This window comes from Thunnus thynnus, chromosome 10 (assembly GCF_963924715.1).
Source record: "Thunnus thynnus chromosome 10, fThuThy2.1, whole genome shotgun sequence".
NCBI classification, from domain to species: domain Eukaryota; kingdom Metazoa; phylum Chordata; class Actinopteri; order Scombriformes; family Scombridae; genus Thunnus; species Thunnus thynnus.
In genome coordinates, this window is record NC_089526.1 from 13,625,152 (window position 1) to 13,645,913 (window position 20,762).

General features: G+C 41.3%; 1 protein-coding gene across 4 annotated transcripts in view; it reads right to left on the bottom strand.

Annotated features, from left to right (window-relative positions):
* Positions 1-20,762, bottom strand: part of ddr1 (discoidin domain receptor tyrosine kinase 1) — a 40,559-nt gene that overhangs the window by 5,775 nt on the left and 14,022 nt on the right. For 2 of the 4 annotated variants that reach the window (XM_067601110.1, XM_067601108.1), the window contains exons 3-14: positions 20,452-20,554; positions 16,961-17,036; positions 16,037-16,189; positions 15,111-15,258; positions 13,768-13,870; positions 12,768-12,954; positions 8,240-8,489; positions 4,771-4,923; positions 4,082-4,138; positions 2,828-2,994; positions 1,856-2,063; positions 736-855 (exon numbers count right to left, since the gene is read on the bottom strand). In XM_067601110.1, the coding sequence (XP_067457211.1) occupies positions 736-855; positions 1,856-2,063; positions 2,828-2,994; positions 4,082-4,138; positions 4,771-4,923; positions 8,240-8,489; positions 12,768-12,954; positions 13,768-13,870; positions 15,111-15,258; positions 16,037-16,189; positions 16,961-17,036; positions 20,452-20,554 (1,725 nt within the window). The remainder of the gene's footprint in view (positions 1-735; positions 856-1,855; positions 2,064-2,827; positions 2,995-4,081; positions 4,139-4,770; positions 4,924-8,239; positions 8,490-12,767; positions 12,955-13,767; positions 13,871-15,110; positions 15,259-16,036; positions 16,190-16,960; positions 17,037-20,451; positions 20,555-20,762) is intronic. The other 2 variants (XM_067601109.1, XM_067601111.1) reach the window with 2 other exon arrangements.

The window sequence follows — 20,762 nt, forward strand, 5'->3', positions numbered from 1 at the left end:
GGGGAAGACTGTAACAACAAAAAAACTCTTTGTACAACACTTTTTAAAAAAAATACCACTTCTGTTCTGTATAAAAAAATGAAACTTAAAACAGGAAGTATTAAACCTAATACAACACAACAAGATGACATTAAGTCTAAAAGACTATAAAGCCTAAAATTACAAAGCTGGGTAAAAATTGAAATCAGAAACAATAAAATTGAGGACAAAATTGGATAAAATGGTGACAACATTTTGTAAAAGTGAAACTTTTAGCACAGATTTCTTTACCAATTCAACCAGTCTGACCTTGTACAAGGTCATTCATCATTGAATCCTTTAGTTTTGAGTTTAAATGGTGGGCACCGCAAAAAGTCTAGGTTTGTTTGGTAATCTAGTTATCAAACATACCTTGCTGAGCTGGACTCATTGTGAAATATACTACAGACAAAAAAAGACATTTGTGAGTTTGTCTCACTCAGGGTAATTATGATATGCACCATTTCCCCAAAAGCCAAACTATCCCTTCAAACAAAGCATGAGTTATTTTGAGTGATGAGTAGATGAGAGTGATTAATGATGTGAGTAACAGGAGGGTTGATACATGCAAAATAGACTCATCATATCCAGGAAGCTTTTTTTTTTTTTTTTTTAGCCTAGACTGTGAGAGTACTTCTACTGCCCCGAACCCTGGATAGTTAGGTAGTGAGGTAGGGGCCCCTCTTGGCTGAGCTGGCCCAGTCTGAGGTCTCTTACCCTTGGGCACATTGAGGCTCTTTTCCTGAGCCTGAGTGGTGCTGGGGACGACTAGGGGTCTGGAGTCTTTTCTGTGATCTGACAGGAGCACGTGATAGGCTGGGTTGTTTAACAGCAAGGCTGGGAGAGCACACGCACATGAACACACACACACACACACACACACGAGGGGGGGGAGGCGGGGTACACACAACACCACAATGTGGATCATACACACCATACAAAGTGGTAGGCGACATGAAAATACACACAAAACAAAACACAACCATTAGCACGACACGGTTAGCATATCCATTATAATGGGAGGAGGGGTTGCACTGACACATGGAGCACAGAACAGGGGAGCATAGCAAGACAGGAAAAGTTAACAAAACTCAGGCCAGAACAAAACATATAAAAACAGTGGATGAAATAATGTTTTTGTTACTCATGTTATTTCAAACTCACACAGGCGCCTTGTAAAGATGGCATGCCAACCTCCTGTGGTGCAATGCAACTTAAGGAATGTCTTTTCTCTTTTTACTCCTCATTTTCTCCTCCCTCCATTCTTTTTCTTCCCCTTTTTTTTTACCAGAACAATAGCTCTATTGTGGCCCCTCTGCGCTGTGCATCTTCATAGAGGAACTCTTCCTTGCGGGATGTTTGGTTTAATTTACTGTTGTTTGGTGTGGTAAATTACACTGTACATACCAGTGTTTTCTTGATATGAAAGACACATTTTTTTTGTTTCCCTTTCCAAATGAGTTTGCTTATTGATATGATCAGCAGACCGAGGTTGCAAAAGAATGAACACTGGCACGCAAAACAAAACAATCTATACAAACCACATACATGTTTGTCGAAATTTAAATTCTATACATATGGAAGGTTGTATTGTTTCACATTTTCCAAAGACTCCATGCCAATTGTATGTGGTTGACCGTAGATTAGTCTATGTCAACATATATTTCGAATATGGTGTTTTACTGCGTGTCAGCATGTTTTATGTCACGCCACTAAGCTACATGTAATTTTTTGGACTGAACTCACTCCACAGAGACAGAAACAGAGAGGCCAATAGGTATATGTGTTATAGGTCATACAGTATGAAGGTTGTCAGATAATTGTGTTTATAACCTACCTGTGCTGTCTCGCTGATCCCTTGGCCGGAGCAGAGCGCTGGGCTCCTGGTACTCTCCTTCTCCCTCCCTGTCGTGGTCGCGGTCATCTGGGAAAGTATGGATGCGCTGGTAGCGGCTCGAGTAGCTGTGTGTGTTGTTGATGACCACGTTGTCTGAGGGGACTGACAGGTGGACCCGTAGCTCATCACTGGAAAGGCTTCCCTGAGCCTGAGCGGACAGAGGCTTCACTTGAATACAGGTGATATAACTTTATCATTTGAACTGAGCTGATGGTGATCAAACTGTGCAAACGTGTCTTTATGTCTTTGGACAGTTAGAAGTAAATGTAGAAGGATGGAGACACATCCAAATTGAGATACAGTGGGACTTTGCCAAATGACTTGCAGTTGTTATTTCAGGATGCTATCAATCATTTTAATGTGGTTAAAGGGAGAGTTAACCCAAATCACAAAAAGAATATTTTTTCATTAAGGACTGTTTATTCTGTAGAAATGATGTAGTTCAAATAAAAATTGTTGCCAGACAGATAAGCGGATTGTGCAGATTAACTGGGACATTGTTTCTGGAAAGATATGCTTTTTTCTAAACATAATTTTGCAAACAAATTTTATTTCATTGCCATTGTATTAAGTAACAGAAGTCTAAGATATCCCTAAACTCTGGCAAACAAAACAAAGAATGTGCATGACTAGATACCCAGATCTATGATTAGATAATTTAATATGATTTTTATTTCATTATTATCTTACTTCTGCTCTATTTGTATTCTTTATTCTTCTTTGTTGAGTTTGTGGGAGCAAATGCTAAGACACTTTCTTTGTATGCTTTCACACTTGACTAATAAAACATCTTCTAATCCCTGCCTTGCCTCCCACAGGGGTAAATGAACAAATATGTTCTTGTGATGTAGGTAAACTGACCTTTTAATAGCTGCTTTTAAATAAAACAATGCTTACAACCCCTTGACTCACCTTCCCCAGTATCTTTTTCCAGTACTGCCTCCACAGAATTACAGCTATGACAGCCAGCAGCAGTAGGATGATGCCCACCAGGCAGCCAATCAGAATAGCAGTATTGCTGCTGTCATCTTTGGCTACAGGAAGTCCTGCCCTTGGAGTCAAAGCAGTACCATCTGATCCTGGAAGACGCAAATAAAGGATGAAATGTTATTTATGGGCCTGATGTGATGCATATAGATTGCTGTGCATATATCAGTGTGTTTATGTGTGTGTGTCTGTCTACACGCTGGCGTGAGTTAATGCACTGTTCAGTCTGTGAGCATTAGCTCCTCCAGCACAGTCACGCACTCACTGGGGTCACACTGACACAATTTCATCAGGCTTACTAAACATCTGATGGGGATTGTCTCTATGAGTGTGCCCCGGTCATACCACAGGGCTTCTCAAAGCCTGCTGTATTGAGGAAAGAATGCGAACATTCAACAGCTTTCTTGTCAACTATTAATCAGAATCATCCAGTTATTTTTTTTCTCTCTTGAAAGGTCAGATGTAGCATGTCATTTGAATGAAGGGTGAAAGAGTTTCCTCAGAATAGTTTAGTGTAAACTTTACTCATAAAACAGCCTCATAAAACTACTCTAGGTGGAATAAGTGATGGAACAAATGTCTCAGTTAATAAGATCCAAAGAAAAACGATACATGACACATTTATGTGCATGTATCCACATTAAGCAACACAAATATACACCTGCAAGCACACACTCATACACACACAGTTACCAGATTTACACACCACACTGTCACAACAGAAGGCACCCCCTCACACCTCTCTCTCCCTCTGTCAGTTCAAAACCATGCGGGTAATAAATAAACCAAAACAAAGCTGTTCAACCACAGCCAGTAACAAGGACAAAGGAGCATACACGCCACAGTAAACCATTTCCAGCTTTTTAAAAAGCCTGTTATTGTTTAGCTGTGTAGAACAGAGCCAGTTCCCCCGAAAAACATGCAGTTTGTAAGACCACAGGAATCCAAGTTGTTATTGTACATAAATATAATACACTATACTCTGTTAGTGTTTTTCCTGCAGCTGTATATCTTCAAACCCAGGGGACAGAACTCAGTGCCAAAGCCTGCCCCTGTAATCCCTCCGCCATTATACTTCATACTCTCTACTGAGCTGCGGGACAGTTTTAAGATGCTGGAGGAGAGCCAGAGCGGATGTAGCTAGCTCCCCTCCCTGGGTTCATCCTCTCTGTCTCTCACCTGACAGCGTCCAGTTACCAGTGGTGTCCGTCATGAAGGTGGTGTTGGTGGGGGGTTCTGGAGAAGCGAGGGATGGACAAAGGAGGAATGTGTGAGAAGAGAAGTGGTGAAGACTCAGAAGTGAGTGATGAGGAGAAGAAATCATGAAAAGCAGGATCCTGGCTTATTTGGTTTTTCATCGATCTAACTGGAAATTTGTAAAAGTTCAAACTAACTTTTTAAAAGCCAGATTGACATGATACAAATTTAAGAATTATAAGTTAAAACATTTGACCTTTAATTTTACATTTCTCTTGCCCTTTTAGTACAATAAAATCTGTAGATAGCATCCTGCATTCACTTTGGTTCAGCAAATCTTGGCTCGAGTCCAAAGGATTTCAGAGCTCGAGATACACAGAGGGAGACTAGTCAGATGTGGGCCTCCTTTGGCACTGCCTGCTTTGGCTCTGGTTTAGACACATGGCTTAGACACACCGCCGACATGCTCACACTCATCACAACTGGAGAGAAAGAGACGGGCACAGAGACAAGAGGTGACGAGGGAGAGATTAGGGGAATTAGAGAGAGCAGAAAGGAGGGGTAGATGAAGCAGTTTGGTGGGTGATGAAATGGGACAGTGGAGAAAGAATGGTAGCTGGAAAAAGGGAGAGTAAAGACAAGAAGATGTGGGGGAGAAGAGCGGGGCTCACCAGAAGGGCCGGCGGTGGTGTTGGAGATACTGTGGCTCGATGTGGGAGAGGAGGAAGTGTGGTCAACAGGAGGAGGAGAGGAACTGGTTTTGGGAATCTTGGGAAGATTAGGAGGAAATGACTGTGTTTCTGTAATGTCCTCCTCAAAAGGCTCTAGATAAGAAGAGAGAGAGAAAGAGACAATTTAATGAAAATGGATCAGGTTTTTTTTTAATCTTAGGGGGGTTTTCATGTGCCAACACACTTTCTGTTTGCCCTCAGCTGTTGAGAAAGTGGTTGTGGTCACAGCTGGTTGTGTTTTCAGACAAAAGAGTATTCATCAGTGGTTTTTGACTGTGAATGACCTGTTCTCTACTGACTAATCTGATTGCTTGGGTTAGCTCGCTAACCCTAGTTAACCGGCTAACTAACCGTCACTGTCCTGCTTTAAATGTGCACATAAGCCAACATATCTAGTAGAACATGCGCAGAAGTCGTTTGTGATGTGAACAGCTGTCGAAATTAGCCTTCTGGATAGTTTTGCACAGAACTGTTTCATACCTATTTGTTTTATTTTATTGTTTATTTAACAGGAACAACCCACAATACATTTATTCTACCAGAATATGGCTAAAAGCTCATTTCCATCAGTGGAGGCCACTATTGACGAAGAAGTTGCCGTAGAAAAATATAACAGTCAGTTGTGGTGAATTAAAATATAACACTTTGAAAACAGTAAAACATCAATACTAAAGTCTGAGGGGGAAAACAGTGGAATCAGTGTATCTTATCTCAATAACTGTAGATCTGAGTATCCTTCACCTCAGTAACCAGCTGAGTTAGATTTAGTCACATTTCTGCTCAGAATCGAGCACTTTCTGGTACCACCGGACCAAATGTGAGCCAGTTCTGGCCCATATAAAGATATGAGACTGCAAGATGTGGCATGTTCAGGAGGTATAGGGACCAGTTTGGACCACCCATGACAGCTTTCTGCCAGTGTCTGGTCAGGACCTTGAACCAGAGCGGTGTACCAGTGTGACCGTTTTGGTGCATCTTTTAATCACAAGTCTGGCACAAGTCCAGCAACAAAACATGGTCTTGTTTTTATTTTAGCTACCTGAGTCTGGTGTGATTACTTTACTGATTCTTATCATGCAAGGACTGATAGTGTTTTTGAGTAGAGAGGACAGTTTAATTAGTCACAGCAATCTCAGTTAGAGAGCAGCAGAGGAGTCATCTATCTGACTTCCAATCAGATAGGCAGAAATCCTATCTTCACAGAAGCTATCAGGACGCTCTTTCTGTCTGTTTTAGTCCATAAACAGGAAGATATTAAAGTCACCCTCCAGCATATTTTGGCATATTTTTTGAGTAATTTCCTGACAATCTTGATTAGCCAAACATTTTGCCAAATATTATTTTGACAAATAACTTAATTTCGTGCTCAAAGTTCAAAAATTTAAGCTCTAGCTAAAACCTAACAATGGCGTATGACTATAGTAGAACACTGCAGTCATACGTCATCCTCATAAAATCCTCTTGTTTTTGTGAGCATCACATAGGCTACTGATACAGTAGTTTATCAGATGCCTGTGTTCAAACTAAAAACTTGCTGCAGATGTGTTGCAACAACAGATTAATGCTTAAAAAATAAAAAATTTATTTCAATTAAACACTCTCCAACCAAAATCAGCATAGAAAATAACACGCAATGTGGTTAAAGCAGGAAAGTCAGTAAGTCTGTCTATATTGATCTACAAATGAATGTGGGTGATTCTTACAGCATCTGTTATCCACAGCTGCTTTATACGGTATGAAAAGCTTCTAATTTAGTTAATTAAATCCCTGAAGCATCTGAAGGCAACAGGACAGATATGTTGATAAATCTGCAGCCTCTGAAAAGTGCCATACCAAAGTGCAGTGCTGTTATGCACGGCCGCTCACTGTTTACCTTCATTAAATCGCCTGATGTCACCAGACTGTTACTGGATAACCACACACACATTTTTACACACATCAGACTGGTTGGTTATAACTTGATATTCTGCTTCTTTATGAAAGAGATGTTGGGTTGGCAGGGTCATCAGCCTCTTTTTAATGCAAAAATTGAATCTCATGTTTTATCCTTGAAACATACTGCAGTGCAAACACTGTTGTGTAACATTAATTACTAAACTATGTGACCATGTACGAGGTGAGATACATTAGAATTATTGCTTAAATAACGTTGGTCTGATATAATCATATAAACAACTTTACTAAATTAATTTCTTTATTTTTTATTTCTATAATTATTATAGTAACTAACTGATGACTGGCTGAGAGAGTATTTATTAAAACACCACACCCACTGATCTATATTCACCTTCACTCAGCCCTTTTGCACATTGCGCTGCTGCACATATGAACATGGACCAAAATAGCAAGTGCGCATGAAGACACCCACACAGTCCATGTGCCTAAGACCTACCACGCTGCACTTGGCATTTATTGATCCAATTTCAACTGTGGGTGCAAAATATTAAACTCAAGGTGCAATGCATGCTTTTGCACATTCATAGAACCAGGCATGACCACTGAGGAGGAAAATTTATGGACATTTACTATAAAATAAAGCAAGACGTCATTGCTTAGGACAGATGATCTATCAATAAAGAAGCCATCATCTGATTTCACCTATGGGTGACCTAGTCTATATAGCTAAGGCTATAGTAAGTGGACAGGTTAGGCTATAATATCACAATCATTCCAACATATTGCCAGTGCAGGCAATCTGGTTGCCATAGTAATGGCTTATGTCTGATTATTAACCACATCCACATTCATTGTTTGAGAAAGAAGGTTAACCATTGAACAGGAAGTACCACTGGCTAGAGTGGGGCTTTAAACACAAGAAAACAGCTGGAGGGAGAACAGTTAACAATTCTTCCTGTTTATACTTCCTTAATCAATTTAAAAGTTGAACTGATACAACATCTATGTTTAAATAAAGCCTATTTATTTGTGAAATGCCATATTTACAGGAAGAATACTTTTCGATCAGTTCTGTTTTCCCGTGTTTAATGTAACACAGCAGAATTATGTTTCTATTAAACCCCCTAGACCAGAGACTGGAGAAGGTCCTTGACTGTCTGCTGAAAGTTTAAAGCAATTTAAAGCACACAGCAAGGATAAAAGCTGTCTTTCAATTTGATTCTGTCTTGAGAGTGTCACTGTACATCGGGAAACATCAGATTTTACTTAAAGCATTTACAGAATACTGATTGGACTTAAGACTACAGTAGACCTTTTTCAGGTATTTTTCTGTCGCTACTGTCTAAATTTAGCCAGTGTTTGGGAAAAGTCAAATCTCTACTGGATTTCCAGGACAGTGGCAGATGTAGTTGCTAGGATATCTGTGACGCAGGTGCAAAGCCTCTATAGAAGAAAAACTGCCCATCAAAGCCAAAAAAAAACACATATCAATCATTTCAATTCTGTTTCCTACCAGAGAGGAATGATATTTCGCTGATGAGCAGCCAGCGGTCAGTGAAGAAGAATTTGCAGCGGAGGATCTGAGCCGGCCGGCCGCCCAGTGGGAGGGAGATGGTTCGAGAGGAAGGGTCCTTTAGATCCTCCAGGGGTACAGGTAGGCTGAGGGGAGGAGAGGACCAGGGCTGGAGGATGCCAGGCTTAAAAACACACTCTACCTTGTTGAAAACCCGGACACCTTGGGTGTGACGGTTGTTACTGTGCACCTAGAGGAAGAAGACAAGTGTGTGAGTGGAGACAAGGAGAAAGAAAAAGTGCAGATAAAGAGATGCAAGAAAATCCTTTAACTATCTACTCATCAGAATTAGGTCAGCCTTTGTGCAAACATCTGGACAACTCCGGGAAAATCCGAGCCTCACTCATTCATTATGCATGGAGAGGCAGGAAGAGATTCAATTAACACACAAAATGAATGACATATTTTCATCCTGTTCAAGCTTAATTGCTTTGGCACGACGTAGAGCGGAACAAGACTACAAATGAACAAAATGAGAACACAGGAGGTAAGAGAAGGGATGGAAGAAAAGAAAGTGTATGACAGAGGACTGATGGAGGAGAGCAGAGGATATATCTTCCCTGTTTTTACAAGCAAGGAAAGGCCAATGAGAGAGGAATCCATAAAGCCTGATCTAATATACCAGACATCGTTGTGGCTGGAATCAGGAAGAGGAGTCTGAAGACGGGAGAAAGAAGAGAGAGGGGTGTGGAGGAAAGATGAAGCAAGTGAGAGGTCGAAACTATAGATCTGAGAGACAGAAAATTCAGGAGGAGATGGTGAGAGTTTTTCTCCTCCGAGGGACAAGGGATGATGCAAAGGCTGTTCTGGCAGGTTAGCTAATAACCTCACACTTCTTCCAAGGCCAGTCACTCTAACCTAACCCACATGTTAATTCACACACACACACGCGCGCGCTGCCAAGAAGCAGGAAGAACAGCTGCACCAGATGCTGACTTGACATGTAACTGACTCTCTCTGGACGGGTACTGTATGTCGGTGGTAGTGGTGGCGGTCTAATAAGTCAGCAGAACGAAGGTAATTCACTACTCGTTTAGGGAATATGGCTATGATGACTTGCACAAAGCTTAATTTGGGAGAATAACACTGCATTCATTATGTTTTGCCTGTTTCATCATAAATCTAACCTCCATTATGAATTCCCTGTGATCTCTTTTTCCTTGCCACGTCTTCCACATGAACTGACTGAGAGTTTTAAATAAAATCCCAAAGGACAGAACTGGATCTTTACAAAGGCAGATCAGAGCGCGTCCCCTGTGAAAGAAGCAACCCCAGTGTGTTGAAGGGGCCTGTAGGAAATGCAGGTTATGACTGACAAAAGGTCAAAGAGCACATTTCCCTTTGGGAGAGTGATTAGGCACAAATGAACCCTGGCCTGCAGAGACAAGTCGAGCCAGATTTGGGTTCAGGTTCCCACTTTGTATTTATTTGACCTGTGTGTGTGACATATCCGCTTTGCCAGGTCAGTGTAACGGTGTATGTCAGCTGTGGTTAGTGTGGGAAAACCGCTGGGGAAAAGGCAGGAAAAACAGGATAAGTCTAGGAAAAACACTAGGAATACCGCTGGGAGGGATTTTAAAAAGGTAACTCTGAAACATTGAGGCGATAATGAATACGCGGTGGGCTACAGAAAAAAAAAAGCCGAGAGAGAACATACAGAAATTTTGGCGCTCAGTCAAAACCAGCGCTCTAAAAGATTACAAGTCATTTTATAACTGACTGGGGATTCATGTTGTTCAATATGCAGTATAGGGTCAATCCCACCCAAACTGCCTTTCCAAACCACGTCCAAAAAGACAACATAGTTATAATTCAAACTGGGTTGCTTCATATCTTCCCTTATTGCTCCACAAACTAACCCCAAAAGCCACAAAGACGCACAAACAGACTGTGATGCAACTTGGTGGCACCCGAAGAGCCAAGCATGTCCCATGAAAAACAACATGACATTAAAACTAATTAAATGACTGCAGAGCTATTCCAGTCAAAATGCTGCTTCTCTGATGAGATGGCAGATTAACGGAGCTATTGCTGTGACAAAAAAAAAAAAAAGGAGAAGAGGTAAACAAACTGCTAATGGAGTTTGTTTTAGAGGTCGCACACATCAACTGAGCTACAGTAATTTAAGGAGTTTTTCAGGAGATGCAAAAAGAAACAGTCAGCCTAATGTCCTGCTATAGTCACAATGACATGCTTGGCTTACACTAATGATGTAATTAATGTACCAAATCAATATATTCATTAACAAATCAATCTTTGTCAGTATATTTTCTTCACATAACACATGGTAATGATCTCAAGATCTATAGAAGTTTAAGAAAAAAACTGTTTTACTTAATTAATATACAGATTTATGCATCGAGGTGCTCCAAAATCTAATCGCATCATCTGGTGGAACAAGTGATGTATAAAGAAAGTCAGCACTCTGTACTGTTTTTTAAGGTAAGTTTTTGGTGCTTTTTCCTTCACTAGATGGTTGGCTTTTGTAGATACAGATAGGAAATATGGGGAGAGAAGGGTAAAAAAAATGCAACTAAGGAATTCTGATATTGAATTGGGGATTATAAGGTCCAGTAAGCATCCTTACCACTAAGCTACATGCCTTGTGTAATGTTCTTAAGACATTGTGTTCAAAATATGTGTCACACAGACAAAGAGATTCCAGTGGGATAACAATGATTGGCTTATGGCCATACCACCCTGGGTGCGCCCAATCTCGTCTAAGCAGGGTTGGGCCTGGTTGGTACTTGGATGAGAGACTGCCTGGGAATACCAGGTGCTTTTTTTTCTGGGGCGGCTGTGGCTCAGGAGGTAGAGTGGGTTGTCCGCTATTTGGTAGATCAGCGGTTTGATCCCTGGCTCCTCCAGTCTGCATGTCGAAGCGTCCTTGGGCAAGATGCTAAACTCCAAATTGCTCCCAAAGGCTGTGCTATCGGTGTGTGAGCGTGTGTATGAATAATGAGAAACTCCTCTTGATGAGCAGCTTGGCACTTTGCATGGAAACCTCTGCCATCAGCGTATGAATGTGTGTGTGAATGGGTGAATGTGGCATGTAGTGTAAAAGCGCTTTGAGTGGTTGGAAGACTAGAAAGGTGCTATATAAATAAAGTCCATTTACCATCTGCATAAATGTCTTACATTCATTTACACACAAAACACTACAGCACAGGAAAGACACTGTGCTGCCATAATATCATATAAAGTGAATATAAATAAGACTTGACATTAAGTGGATTCTGCATAATCTCTGGTTGCTACACACTTTTTAAAATCAAATTAAATGCTTTTTAAGAACCTTTTAAGTTGTATCTCCGTATAACAACCAGATGTAAAATCACATAAAGTAATTAAATTAATGGCAAATGCAATGGACCGTGTCCCATTGTTATGCATTAAATTAGATAAAAATCTTTGCATTTTAATTTATAATTTATATTTTAATTACAATTCGCTCAGAATTGTTCATTTTGACAACACTGTAAAACAATGAGGTTGTTCTGGTCGTTCCGCACTCAAAGACTCGGCTATAGTTAATTCTCCAGATTAGACACACACACGTTACGGTATATCTACCTTTCATCCATTTTAACAGTCCGTTAAACCTGTGAAATCTAGCTAAGCAGTCACCAAATCAAAAGTCCGCTGCTCTCTTTCATGTCACATGTTGGTTGTTGCGGCTCCACACTACAAACATTATTATCCAGATTCTAGCAACTATCAGAAATAACAGAGGGCGTTGAGTCTCCTCTGAACACCCATGGCCAACTGACTTTAGCTGAGCATCATCTTTACTGGTTTGTGTACTTCTTTAATCCTGTTACCTTGGTGAGAGCAGGCTGCCTGTGGAGAAATGATCGAAACATTACCAGAAAAAGAAAGAAAGAGCTGAACTGGTGCGAGTCACGACGGAACACCAAATTAGTGAATCCTGTGGGGAGATATTTCTCACGCAACTAGGCATCACCTCAAACTTTAAGACTTACCATAATAAAAAATAAGATTTTTAAGACATTTTATGACCTTAAATTCTGAAAACTTTTTTTTTAAAGATACATTTTTAGGGCATTTTTTGCGTTTATTAAACAGTTGACAGTGGAAAAACAGACAGAACTATGACATGCAACAGGGATCCCCAGGCGGATTTGAACCCGGGATGTTGCGGTTATGTACTGTAACTATTCAAATACTATGGCACTCCTTTTAAGGGTATTTAGGGATTCGAGGGAAACATATGTGGTTTGTGGATGAACTGAGCTACACTGCCTCAGAGTCCACATTAAAGTGTATTTAAAGAGATGCTCTCCCTGAAGACACAGACTGGGGCTTTTAGCCTCTGTGACAGCTCTGATTTACAGGCAACCTGATGGTATCTAAGATTCAAGAGGGATAACAACGTCCTGCATGACCTCCTCACATTCATTTAATAACAAACGCACCCACAAACACAGACATATCTTTCACTGCCTACCTGCATGTTGTGGAAGCGACGTGGTTTCTCAAAGTGGAACTCGATGTCCACGCCGCTTTGCCCGAGAGCTTCTCGACTCCAGCCCAGGTAGTCGTACCCTGGCCACACCCTCAGCTCCTTTGTTTCTATGAAGTCGTCTCCCCCCAGGACGCCATCACACAGCTGACCCAGGCCTCCAAACTGCACCCTGCACACACACACAGTACTGTCGGGGTTAACGTGGCTCTGTGCAGAAATAACGCTGCACGCTGCAGACTGCTGGTCACCTTCTATTTACAAATACATTCATGTGGCTGCACGGAAAGTGCATAAATAAGCATTCATACATAGATGCAGACAAAGGAGCTGGTATACATATTCACACGTACACACACACAATAACCTCACAGCATCATCTTTCCCTCTTCACATACAAACACACCATAACAGAAACAAAGCGACAAAACAGGGTCACCAAAAGGGTCACTCTGCTCCCAACCCTCTCAGTCTCACACACACGCACACACATCTGCTACAAATACATCTGGATTACATCAAAAGTGTTAGCTCACTCACAAGCAAAACATTTCAGGCCCATTAACCACACAACCCATGCAAGTGTGGACCCCCCCGCCCCCACGCCAATTTCTAGTTCACCCCTCTTTAAGCTCCCTGCCAAATCACTATGGCCAGGAAACACGCCTCAAATCCCTGAGCAACTAAAAAAAATAATGTCATTCCCTTTCGATTAGGGAGACACCAGAATAAACTTTCAAGAAAGGAGTCGGCTAAGACCTCTCTTCAGTGCTAACAGATGTGATGAGCGCTGTGGAGAAGCGTTTGGTTGATCGAGTCACATTTCACTCCACAATGTCGACTGTAACATTTGGGCATTTTTAGCGTGATAGTATTTGCTAAAGCAGTGTTTCACAGACAAGGCAGCGTCTTTACATTTCCATGATAACTATAAGGGGAGCGGTTTATGGTAAAGTATGGTAATTGGAGCGGCTGAACATCTTACCCTTGTTCTGTGCTCCCATCATAGGTGGAGTCGTTTAGGTAGACAGGCATGCCAGACAGGTGCATGACGTGACCCACTGGAGCTGTGTAAGCCTTCAGCCCATCTGAGAAACAGAGATAGAGAAGGATGAAGAAATATGCAAATCAATAGTCATATAAAAATAAAACATGCTTTTTGTTGTTTTCTATTGAACAGACAGACCGAGATGCACAAGCAGCATGGGAAGCATTCTTAATTTGTAAGGCTTTTCACTTTCATCATGGGTAGCTACACATTTACCAAGCCAACATTCAATAGTAATCACTGCCGCAGGGAAACAGCTACAGCTGGTTTTTAAGTAGTAAAACAAACGAAGAGGTCCATTGCTCAGGCCTGAGCAGCCGTTAGCCGGTGAAACTCAAGCCTCTCTGCTCTAATATACAGCTAATCAGCGTGCTCCCTGAGAACAGGGGTGACGTCAGCAACACTGACTACAGCCCGCCGCTTTGCTAATCATAATAAACAATGCTTCACATAAGATTTACAGTATGTCTGTGCGTGTGCGTGTGTGTAGCTGTACTGCTATGTTTGCACATAAATGAGCGTCTGTGTATGTGATTATGCACTCAGATGTACCTGTGTGAGACTGCATGAGGGTCAAGTGGGTCAAAACTGAGTTTTGAATAATAAACAAAGGAAGGACCTTGTGTCGCCATACTGTGTGATCTGATACGGGATGAGACTCAATGTGCGTAAAACCCGACACTCTGTAGAATCTGTTTCGTCTCTGGCTTGTGGACGAACTGAGCTAAACTGTCACACAATCCACATCAGAGCATTTTTTAAAAAGATGTGTTTCCCTGAAGACAGACCAGGAACTGGGGCTTTTAGCTTCAGTGACAGGTCTTATTTACAAGGAGCCCGATGAGGTCTGAGGGAGGTGAATGGGGGCAGTAGAGGAGGTAAGCCAGTCATAAATACTCGGTTAGTCAGTGTTGTGCTTCAGGAAACGTGGAAACCAACACCATTTATCATTGTGCTGACACCCCGCTGAGGCTGTAAATTTGATGCAATGCCTCAACTCAATGCACGGGATGTATGGCCAAAACACAAACTCGTAATCATTACCATCGAACAAATCCCCTCTTTCCCATCCGATATGGGAGGAAATTGAGGATGATAGTAAAATCCATCATCTTCTCCATATGAAATGTGTTCTGATTTATCAAGATCTGGCGAGCGTGCCTCAGAGTAAACAGATCAAATGAATACCTAAGTAACCACAAAGGCAGGCACATTTTGCATCTCTGTAGTCTGTTCATGTCTCCTCAAACAAACACACACACACACAAACACACACTTACCGTTCCACAAACAACCGTAGAGTTCAACCCGAAGGCAAACACTCATAACCCTGTCAGCCAGGGGGTAGAATCGCACCATGCGGGCCACAATGGGAGGGCCCAGGTCCTTCAGTACAACATCATAGGTGTTTTCATTCCCTGACACCACCTTGGAGAGAGAGAGTACAAATATTCAATCGCACAGTACATCGCCTGTCTCCCTTGTTATCCGTATCAGGCTGAATGAATAATCGCCTGAGGGCTCTGACTTTTTATTCAGTGTGTGTTTTCAAATTCTATTAATCTCAGACGAGCTCAAATTAAATTACTGAACTTTAATACTCTGAAGTGTAAAAGTTGAAGATCAACAGATTTTAGAGTTTGAATCTCAGGCACATTTAACCCAAAGATTTACAGTGGCTTGCAATGTCTGAATATCTGATACGTGGCAATGTTGTATAACAATAACTGCATGAGAAACACACTGTATGATTCATTCCCTCAAACATTGTTTATTAGAGGTCTAAATACCCATGATATGATGTAATAGTCATACAAAACACAGTCCAGAACTGATCACTAAAGAAAGAAATTGGACACTACCACACACAATAGGATGTGCCTTGGTAAGGCACAAGGTAAGGCTTTTGTTGCATAATGAATGCTGCTTTTGCCTGAAAAGAAAAGCTGGAAGACAAAGTTTAACTGGGTCAACGCCAAACTGCCCCACTTCTCAATAAATATACCAAATGCAAATTAATAATACAGATGTCTGTCTTGAACACTGCATTTATACTCAACAGCCACCAGATATTGAGTCATTTTCAATCAATAATGGAGAGTCAACCCAAACTGTATTCATTCTCCCGACTCCATTATTATTATTATTATTATTATCATTATTATTATTATTATTATTGACAAAACAAAAATAACATCGTGTTTACCTCCTGGCTCCAGCGATCCTTCCAGGTGATCCATTTCACTCCATCTCGGGAGTAGCGTAACCGGTAACTGCGGGCAAACTCCTGGCCGTGCCCATCGGCATGACGACCCTGGGTACCAACCAGAGCCAGGAAGTGGAGTTTGTGCAGGTCCACCTGCAGGAGACAGGAAAACATACATGAATACAGATAAAGTAACGAGAATGAGAAAAATATCGTATATAAACAGCTGAAAGTGCTACATTTCTACATTTTGGGAAATATAATTTTGTTGTTGAGCGAGGAGATTGATATCACTGTCATCTGTTGATTAAATATGATGCTACAGCCAGGAGCCAGTTAGCTTAGCTTAGCATAAAGACAGGAAACAGGAGGAAATAGCTAGCTTGGCTCTGTCCAAAGGTCCTTCATATAACCTTCCATAAACCACAAACTGTAATTTTTACTATTCTATCTCCAAATGAATCAAACAAACAAAAACATTTCAATTAGTGTGCTTTAGAGGTGTTGATAGGCGGATTTTGTTATCTTTGGACAGAGCCATGCTAGATGTTTCCCCCTGTTTCCAGTCTTCACGCTAAGCTAAATTAACCAGCTGCTGGCTCTAGCTTCATATTTCGTGTCTCCTCTAACTCTGCCAGAAAACAAATAAGGGTATTTCCCAAAATGTCTAACTATTCCTTAAAGTAATAAGGTTGTGCTTATTGCCCAACAATAACTCATAGCTGCTCTTAAATCACTCTAAAGCAAGGCGTTGAGTGAATTACAGCTGTTACAAAAACTTGTTGAGACAGTTATAATAGTAGTTGTTCAGTGAAGCTTTATACTTAATAATCGTTAAATAACCACTGACCATTATTTAATACAGTGGCTGTGCTGAGCACTAAATCTAAATGTGACTGTGCCAAGTTGACGTGAGTATCAGACCTGAAGGTATTCTGATCCACTGGGGAAGACAGCTCCTGCAGGACACCACGCTCCATCCCCCTCTCCAGTACTCAACCTGAGAAAGAGAGAGACCTCTTTTGTTAGCGAAAAAAAATGAGAAAACCAACTAAAAAATTGGAAATAAAACATAACTGAGAAGTTCACAAAATCCCAGTCCCACATCAAAACATTCACACAGAGATACAAACACAACACATTCACAACGAGACTAACTACATCAAAACCCAGTGCTGGCAGCATGCAGAGGTACAATGAGAATTCAGTACAAACAGCCCGAAACCTCCTCTAGGCTACTATACATATTGGATTGCACAGCAGCCGAATATTCACATAAATAGGGCAATGTTGTCTGAAAGAGAGAAAAAACAGAGAGGCAGAGACCTGGCTACGGGTGAAGGCACAGTAGGCAACAGAGACAGAGACAGCACACAGATGGAAAATGCAGAGAACACATGAGGCTCATGAAGAGAGGAAAAGAGATAAAAGAAGCACAGTGAAAATGACAAGCTTTTCCACATTCTTCAAATCTCACAAGATCTGTTGTAGGACGTCAGGACCGATCTGTGCTCACAGTTTTACAGCTCCTTGGGCCTGCCATGACCACACACATGCACCGCTAAAAGATTTTCACTCAGTGTGACCTTACTTGATCGACTCTGAGAAGCTAGTCCATACTACCACCACATATTGGCCACACCAAAGACCACAACTTGGCTGAATGACTGTGACGATGGATCAACTCGGACGGGAAGCTTTGGAGCAGACGCCAGGCCACAACCGCACTCTGACCACTGTGGGGCCTCTCTCAAAATGAAAGCTGCTGCTCAGACCGCCAAAACAAATCACTATATCAACTCCGTCACACTGGCAGTGGTGCTAGCGTTTTTAATCAATCCCGTTCTTTCCCCTCGGTGGGTGAGATCATGCAGCCGGAAAACACAAGATGATATCAACACATTAGTGCTCCACAAAAGTGTCCTGTGATAGAGGGAGGCAGAGAGGGAGAGAGAAGGATGAGGAGGGAGAAAGGAGGAATGTGGCCGGGCAGAGTTCAGTCCACCATGCACCAGCCAGCAGGATTAACATTACAGCACACTGTTCTGCCAAGTGCCTCATTCTTCTCCTATTTCTCTTTCTGTCTTTTGCTTCCTATCTAAATAGCAGCCAACTCTCCATTCGGTCCCTCGCTATCAATTCCCTTATTCCCTCCATCATTTCCCCACTCTGTCAGACCAATATGCTGATATTTCACTGCCCCTGAGTAATAGCAGCAACAGCAGCCATGAAAAAAAAAAACAACCATCTCTGCATCCCTCAGTCCCTCCCTCTATCCAACACCCTCCCTCAAACCTTGTTTTCAAATTAATTTCTCTCCTGCTTTCAACACACCATCGCAGTGATTCACCACTCACTTGTTTTCTTCTTTTTTTTTTTTTTTTTTTTACGTCCGCTGCTCTCTCTCTCTCTCTGTTTTCTCTCTTTCTTTCTCAGTGTGTCCCTGATGTCTCTTAAAAAGAACTGGAGCTAATAATCATTTCCACATGGTTACGACACTCAGCCAAGAGACCCAGCCCAACAGAGGAGTGGAGACGAATGAACACACACTGTACAGTATATGACACACACATACAGTAATCCTGCGAATGCTCATCCACATGGCTGTAGCGTGTTGCAGGACTAACTTGTTCTCATGGATCTGACCTCGATGCCAGACAGACAAGGTGGTAATATAATTACCAAGTGGGTTTTACAAAGACACACACTATCATCTTCTATCATAATCTAATAGACTGCAGACAAATTACTTTAGCATGGTGCCAACAGACTCAAAAAAAGGCATGCAGACAAACACATCAGTCCTCTGTGACATGTGCACCTTCCTGTACACAAAAAGTACTAGAATATCTCACTGCAGTATTGTTACTTTTCATAGATATTATTCAGAGAGAAGGTGGATTTCTGCATTCACTTCACTTTAATATCCTCAAGACTCGAATCTGTGGAATCTGGTGCACTGAAAACAAATATGAGGTACAACAATAGCTCTTTAAAGAGTAAAATATGTTTGAATATAAACCAATCCCTGTCCAATTGAGATCTTTCCTTTGGAAGAATTTAAAGGGCCACATCTATCGTTTTGCATGTTTTAGTCCACTTACTAAACTCACATTGCATCACTTTGCAAACCACAGAGCTTTAGAAATGTATGAGTGCTTTTTCAACTGTTCCAGGTATCCTCTGGTGTCCACTTATTTCAGTATGGTATGAAAATAAATGAGCGCACTCTTGAAACTTATTTGAATTGTGTAATCCATCACAGCGAACATCAAGTCTGTATTCATTTTTGTCACTGTTAAACTTGTCGTTGCACGCTAACGCAATGACAATTTAATTGCAGGCTGATTTGGAAAGTCTACATTAGCCCACAACAACAAAGCAATGGCTGCCAGGATTCATAGGGAAAATAATTCCTGAAATGTGAAACACAGCAAGCTTCCAAAAATGGTCTTAATTGTAACCAAAATACAGGCTCTGTGATTCTTAACTTTACAATGTAATTAAGTCTGATACTTCAACAAAAACCTACTCAAACAGTGACTTGTCACCAGTTGAAAACCTTTGTGTATTATGTTGACCTCCTTCAACCTTGTTGCAGTGATGTAGAAGCGTACTCCAGGGTGTGTCAGTACAATGTGACATCACTGCTGGGTGTGGTTACAGGAGCAACAGAGCACATTTCTGACCACACACACACACACACACACACACACACACACACACACACACACACACACACACACACACACACACACACACACACACACACATATATATATACGCCCATCAATGATGCAAGGTGTGATCGGTGGGCAGTGAAACATAAAAATCTTAACCCTTACATATAGTTCAGGTCAAATTTGACCCCGTTCTACATTTGAGAGAGAGAGCGAGAAAAAAACCCACCCTAAACACCATTCTTTTAGCGTAAAATTGTATAACTTCTCCTGAAGTGACCCAGAATATACAAAAATGGAAATATTTTTGTTTTTGTGCAGCTGATACACATTTTTAAACTTACATAAAGGGTGTTCCTGGTTAAATTTGACCCTTATTTATTCAAAATTTCAAAAATCACCATTCAAAAATGTTGTTGCATTCTGCACATACAAATAAAATGAACTGAAATCATGATGGCTATTATGTTCTCCTGTTTTAGGTAACATAGTGCTAATTAATTAATGACCGATGAGGTAGGCATTAGATGTTTGGTGTAGAGACTAATTATGAAGGGATACTGTGAAAGGTCAGAATATGAATAGTATGTAAAGGGTTAAAGTAGAATTAGAATTACAGTTTATAGACTGTAACCAACAAAGTATGAAAAGCTACTTGCTTACAGTAATGAACAATGCGTAATCTGTTATTTTCCTTCACTGCACACACTCACACACACACACTCAGTCTCCTACCTTCCGTGTTTGGCTTCAGTGGAGTCTGACCAGGCGCTGGAGGCAGTGATGTCAGAGTCTGGGATGGTGCCATCCTCCATCCCCAGGGCATAACGACACTGAGCTGTAAGGGAAGGATGAGAGAGAGAGAGAGAGATAAGTAAAGAGAGAGAGAGAGGGAGACAAAGACCGGATAGAGACATGAGCAACACTCTCATCCGTATGAAGTCCAAGGGAAACTTTATTTTTTCCAATAGGGAGTCAGCAGTCACCATTGGTCACGGAGCATAATTTTGTTATGTCATATCTGGGAAAACTTCCGGACTTCATGC